Consider the following 6,526-nt stretch of genomic DNA (forward strand, 5'->3'; position numbering starts at 1 on the left):
GCTCTGGGCGTTGGTGGGGGCCTCGAATAACCCATTTATAAATAAGGAGACTCCCCGGGGTGAGTGTGTGTGTGTGTGTGGCTCTGTGTGTGTGTGGGGGGGGCTCTCTGTGTGTGTTTGTGGCTGTGTGTGTGTGGCTCTCTGTGTGTGGCTCTGTGTGTGTGTGTGTTGGGCTCTGTGTGTGTCTCTGTGTGCCTCTGTGTGTGTGTGGCTCTGTGTGTGTGGCTGGCTCTGTGTGTGTGGCTGGCTCTGTGTGTGTGTGTGTGGCTGGCTCTGTGTGTGTGTGTGTGGCTGGCTCTGTGTGTGTGTGTGTGGCTGGCTCTGTGTGTGTGTGTGTGGCTGGCTCTGTGTGTGTGTGTGTGGCTGGCTGTGTGTGTATGGCTGGCTGTGTGTGGCTGGCTCTGTGTGTGTGTGTGGCTGGCTCTGTGTGTGTGTGTGGCTGGCTCTGTGTGTGTGTGTGGCTGGCTCTCTGTGTGTGTGTGTGGCTGGCTCTCTGTGTGTGTGTGGCTGGCTCTCTGTGTGTGTGTGGCTGGCTCTCTGTGTGTGTGGCTGGCTCTGTGTGTGTGTGTGGCTGGCTCTGTGAGTGTGTGTGGCTGGCTCTCTGTGTGTGTGGTTGGCTCTCTGTGTGTGTGTGAGGCTGGCTCTGTGTGTGTGTGTGTGTGTGTGTGACTGTGTGTGTGTGTGTGTGGCTCTCTGTGTGTGTGTGGCTCTGTGTGTGTGTGTGTGCGTGTCTCTGTTTGTGTGTGTGGCTCTGTGTGTGTGTGGCTGTGGCTCTGTGTGTGTGGCTGTGGCTCTGTGTGGCTGTGGCTCTGTGTGTGTGGGTGTGGCTCTGTGTATGTTTGTGTGGGTGCGTGTGGCTCTGTGTGTGTGGGGGGGGGTGCATGTGGCTCTGTGTGTGTGTGTGGGAGAAAATGCAATAGGTCTCGCATTTGCGAGAGATTAAGCTATTGGCATTGTAAATAACAATGCCATTTATTTATATGTTTTAAAAACAAAAATAATGTCATGAGCAATGCCAATAGCTCTAACTTTAACAAAGACGAGACCATTGCATTGTAAATGCTTGTTCCCTTTGGCTTCTGCCAAGGCTGTTTTGTACCAGCAAAAAAAGAGAACACAAGGGCAATAACATATACACATGCATGCATGAATATGTATGCTTCATGGCGTTATTGGCCGCATCTCGCATTGGTCTCATTACCTGGCAGCCATTTTTAGGTCTCGCCTGCTAGACAGCACTTGTGCTGTCTCTTGCAAGACATATTGTGGGCTTAGCAAGAACATACAGGGCATGGGGCTTGCCCATAACTTATTATTGGCTTTTCATTAAATACTCAATGAGATGCAATTTTTTTCCAGCTGTCTCCATCGTACTTCTCGCGCTCCAGACTCAATGATGCTCGCTATGCCCCTCTCCTTGTTGCGCTCACCCTCGTATACTTCCCCCATTAATTTCTCGTCTGTGTGCTTCTCCCTCGCCCACTACACACTACTCTCACCAGTTGCTTCCATCCACCTGCACTCGTCTCATCTGTTACTTTTTCACCCCACCACGTACGCCAACTTTCCACAGTTTGCCTGTGTGCTTCTTTCCACCCACTGCACAATACTCTTGCACCCGTTGCTTCTCTTCCCTCCACCCGCGCCAAGAATGACATATGCAGCAAAGTCACAAGCATTTTTTTGGTCTTTAGAAATGCTGTGCAACATGGCTGAAAACAATTGGTAAAGCTAAACGATCCAAAGTGGAGACCCACTAGCTTTGCTAATGCTTGTTTATTTTTTTTAGTTAACCCTTCCAAGACGTCGGACACCAATCTTGGAGCCGTAAATAACAAAAAAATGTTTTATTAATTTGTTTAAAAAGAAAAAAAAGGGAGAAATTGGTGGCCTTATAGCATATTGCAGCTGGCACACCCTCCAAAAAAGATTACATTTATTTTTTTTAAAGAATGTGGAGGTTAATGGTGGAGCAGTTAAAATCCTATGCTGCAAAGCAATGGGAACAGGGAGTTGAAATTAAAAAAAATGTTTTAATGCCACACAAACTGGTGTAGGGAAAGAAATTGAATAACTGTGGTTGGTGGAGCAACACAGAGAGAGCAAGGACAGTTTTTTTTAGGGGGGGTGCATACAAGGGACGAAGGAAGAACATATATGCACAGCCATGTGCTAATAGAAAAAGAAGTTCCCTGAATCCAAGCTGTGCAAGGACACAAATCATCCAATTAAAACATAGTGAGGAAATGCTTCAGATGTTTCAAAAAGAAGGAAGAGGAATAAAACAAATTGAGGAAGATGTAGGGAAATGAGAGACAAGGTAAGGCATCCAACCAGGAGCAAATGGCTGACCCAAAGCTCACTAAGGCCCTAGTACAAGCTGGTTACTATTGGATGCAATACTTACTGCATCGGATAAAACCTCTACTGAGGTATTTGGTATTTATTGGGTTGGCTAATTATTGCCCATCAACAGCATTTGGGAAATAACATGGGAATTTGGTGCATTGCACATAAAATTTGGCATTAAAAGAACTTACAGCAAATTGGAATTCAGAAACCCGCTAATAAGAGCCTTTATGAACATATTTTACTGTACTAGAGACAGAAAAGGTAGCACTGGTAAGCATGGAAGATTTAGACTATTAGACCATGTTTTAGGGTACAGATGGCAAGCAGGGGATACTGGGTCGCAACTGTAGGGATTGAATTGTTAAGCCTCTGATGTTGTGGTAGTGATGGCGAGTAGTCAGGCTCCTAAGGGAAGCAGCATGTGGGTGTTTCAGCTCTGAACTCAACAATCACACAGCAGCGCAATAACAGATTGTCCAACCCAGTGCTTTACTTAAAAAAAAAAAGTATTTTATTACACACAAAAATAAAATAGTACACAAGTAATAATGAGCAGGCACAATTTTGTGAACTAGGCGCTTAGATCCGCTATCTTTTTCTCCTCACCATGGGTTCCTCCCCCTCTGTTTTAGACTAGTCTAGCCTCCTGATAGGAATTTTTATAGTAACACAAATAAAGGCTCAGGAGCAGATGAACCCCAGTACACTCAATGCACTAAGTGTATCACAGTTAACAAATAGTCTCTGAATTCTCACAAAAGTGTGTATTCAGGAAAGGTATAACTCAGCCCAGTAGCCAACCGGTGGTAACACACATCCTCTCCCACTTCTGAAAAATAGTGGGCAGTTCGGATCGGACACAACTCCTGCTGCTGCAGGGTTGCGGCACAATGGGAATGCGGGAGCTAAAGTTAGAGGTCCTCCATGTCAAAGATTTACATACCCTGGAGTCAAGCACGCTCCATAAGGCAGTTTTGGTCACAGCGGCGCTTCTACATGTGTCAGGGTGCTGGGCTTTCACTCTGACCCAGCTTCAGGCCACTAAGTTGTGGTAAAGCAGTGAAATGTAGCCAAGCCAGTCTCTGAGTCACAGTTCCTAAGGTCACAGAGGCACAAGATGTACTGAAGTCGCATTTTTGTGGGTCACCACAGCACAGGTCTAGCCGCGGCCACAATGCTCTTTGTGTTGGGGAATTGAGCAGCCACAAGGAGAGTCTGATGCCTGCCAACCCCTGGGGCACGCAGATCGCTCTCCTCTATCCTCCTTCCTCTAGCGAACTACACCAACACTGTGGTTTTGCTGCGTATGGCTCTTATTCCTGCACGTTTGGCAGGCTCTTTTTCACCCTCGGAGCAGACAGGATGGCTTCCAGGCACCTCATGTCAGATGAGCAGCTTCTTATATCAGAGCAAGACTAGGTAATGTGCCCTCACCACTGGGAAGTTGGCTATCAGGCAGACACCAGCCCTAGTTGCACAGCAGTCTTCTGAGGACTCTGCAGAACACTCCCTCCTTGGTCATAGAAACTTGTAACTGGAACAGGTTGTCAGCGGGTCCCATTTTCGTATACTCAAAGCAGCGAGATGAGGATCCACTGTCTGCACTTTCAGAAACAGATTAGGATGAGTCTTTCAGTGTCCTCTCTAGGCCGTTCTCCAAATACAGTCTTTGTGGGTAATGATCCTCACAGCAAGGTAGCCTCTACCCTATAGCACCCATAAGAGCACAAAGAGGTGTAAGCTTTCTGCATCAGGCTTTCACCAGCTACACTGAGAAGTGAACAGGGAAAAGATTAAAAAGCTGGCCTCACCTAGGGCTGCCTCCCAGGTCAAACATGATTACTTTAGAAGCCACCCCAGAGTCATTGGATGATCATCCAACTACCTTAGAAGTCAGTTACACGTCATCAGACATCATCAAGCTCTTGAAGTCATCAGCAAGCTGCAGAAGCTCAGCCTGGTTTGAGGAGGACTTGAAAATGAGTATCTGATGACTTTAGTAGGTGTCATTATTCGTGATGATTAAAGGATTACTTGAAAAGGAGTACCTGATGACTCTAGTAGGTGTCATTATGGAGGACTTGAAAATTAGTATCTGCTGACTTCAGAAGGTGTCATTATTCCTGATGATGACTTGTAAATGACTCTCGATAACTTTACAAGATGACATTGTTCCTGATGACTTTGGGGTGATTTGAAAAGAAGCATCTGAATACTTCAAAGGTTCTATTGTATTTTCAATAAGATGTTTTTGCGTATGGTGATTTAACAGGAATTGTTTGTCTATTTAAAGAGCACGTCCACCACTTTGGTTTCAGTTTTCCAGAAAAATGCAAACTGTTGGATGATTGCACAATGAATTGCAGATAAACGTCTGATCTCCTGCAGCTGGGAGCCCCAAACCCCAAACACACCCTGAACCCCCAAATTAACCCTTGCACCCCAAAACCCAAACACACCCTGAACCCCAATATTAACCCTTGCACCCCAAAACCCAAACACACCCGAAACCCTAAAATTAACCCTGGCACCCCAAAACCCAAACACACCCTGAACCCCCAAATTAACCTTTGCACACCAAACCCAAACACACCCTAAACCCTAATATTAACCCTTGTACCCTAAAACCCAAACACACCCTAAACCCGAACACTAACCCTGGCACCCCAAAACCCAAACACAACCTGAACCCCCAAATCAACCCTTGCACCCAAAAACCCAAACACACCCTGAACCCCCAAATTAACCCTTGCACACCAAACACAAACAAACCCTAAACCCTAATATTAACCCTTGTACCCTAAAACCCAAACACACCCTAAACCCTAAAATTAACCCTCGCACCCCAAACCCAAACATGCTCTAAACCCTGAAATTACACCTGGCCCCCCAAAACACAAACCCACCCTCAACCCTAAAATGACCATGTACGCCCTAAAATCCAAAAGCCCTACAAACCCCCAAACTTTTTATGAATGCGGAATGCCGGGAGGCCCTGCTGTGATATGATACTTTCTGTACCCCCAGGCTGCACTTCCTACATAGAGTAATTCCATAAACACATAGTTTAGTGGAATCCTATTGTTAGACTCTTTAAACAACTGCGGACAGACCTGCTCATGTCCCGAGGAATAGGTCTTGCAAAGGAAAACAAGCTTTGTCGTCATGGTGACTGCCGAATTCACTCCATCACAATACTAAAATACATTTTTAAAAAGCACAGCTGCCTCGAATACAATGTCAAAATCACCAACTGTAAACCATCAGTATGCCGGCTGGCTGGGACTCGAACCGCAGATCCTCAATGGAAAGCAGCTCTCTCACCTTTTCATATACCGGAAGCCGGTGGATTCCTTCAGCAAAAGCCTACGCACACCCGGAAGTGACGTCATTGTTTTGCGGCAAGAACCAAGACTGCCGTGAGTGCAATGGCCATTAAAGGGACAGATGGATTGGCATCGGTCTCTTTATTTTTCCAACTCCACTTCCTTCATCGATTACAGCGTATACTTAGGTAAGTGCTGCAGCTGGTAAAAAAGAGCAGCATCGATCCTCCGCTCTCGGTCCCAGCTACTCAATTTCCGTCCCAGACCAGCGTCCTCATTTTTCGGAAAGTACAAGTTTTCATTAAGGGGGCAAATTCAGACGCAGCTCCCTGCATGTGTGTGCTTCGTATGTGTTATAATGAATGCCTGCGTTGCAATGTGTGTGTATTATGTGTGTTTGATGTTTGTCTGTATCAGTCTGCCTGCTTGTTTAATATGCACCTTTTGTGTTTGAGCATGTGTATTTTTTGTATGTGTGACGTAGTGCGTGCCTGTGTAAGTTGTGGAAAATTGCAAAAAGCCTCAAAAATGTGTTTTACAGCAAGTTCTTCGCCGTAAGGAAAAATACATTATTGCCCGTATATTGTTGGTTCCAAGTGCACCAGCGTGTACAAGATTCTTGACCAAATGGAACAGTTTTCGATCTACTGAAAAGTTGTCAATCAAAGAAGGCTTAACACCTTTATTTATGTGAATATTGTATATTGTTGAGCATTACTTGTGTCCTTGCAACTTGTAGTGAGCTTTCATTACTAAATGAATGTGTGCTCTATTGTTGAATCCTGGTCACGTTCCCCAAGCTGTGTAGTGTGCAGAGCAGCACATCATCTAAAACACTGGCTGTTTTC

The 6,526-nt window shown here is 45.7% G+C and overlaps 1 protein-coding gene across 4 annotated transcripts in view; it reads right to left on the reverse strand.

Annotated features, from left to right (window-relative positions):
- The window catches only part of CNPY1 (canopy FGF signaling regulator 1), a 365,573-nt gene extending 359,808 nt beyond the window's left edge, over nt 1-5,765 (reverse strand). Inside the window, exon 1 of one of the 4 annotated variants that reach the window (XM_086941482.1) lies at nt 5,677-5,765. Coding sequence is in view for 1 of the 4 variants with exons in the window: in XM_086941481.1 (XP_086797607.1) it covers nt 5,466-5,519 (54 nt within the window). In the remaining 3 variants the exon portion in view is untranslated. Of the gene's footprint in view, nt 1-5,465 lie in introns of all 4 variants that reach the window. The other 3 variants (XM_086941484.1, XM_086941483.1, XM_086941481.1) reach the window with 3 other exon arrangements.
- Nucleotides 5,766-6,526: the final 761 nt, after the last annotated feature.

The sequence above is a fragment of the Lissotriton vulgaris genome, chromosome 10 (genome assembly GCF_964263255.1).
Source record: "Lissotriton vulgaris chromosome 10, aLisVul1.2, whole genome shotgun sequence".
NCBI classification, from domain to species: domain Eukaryota; kingdom Metazoa; phylum Chordata; class Amphibia; order Caudata; family Salamandridae; genus Lissotriton; species Lissotriton vulgaris.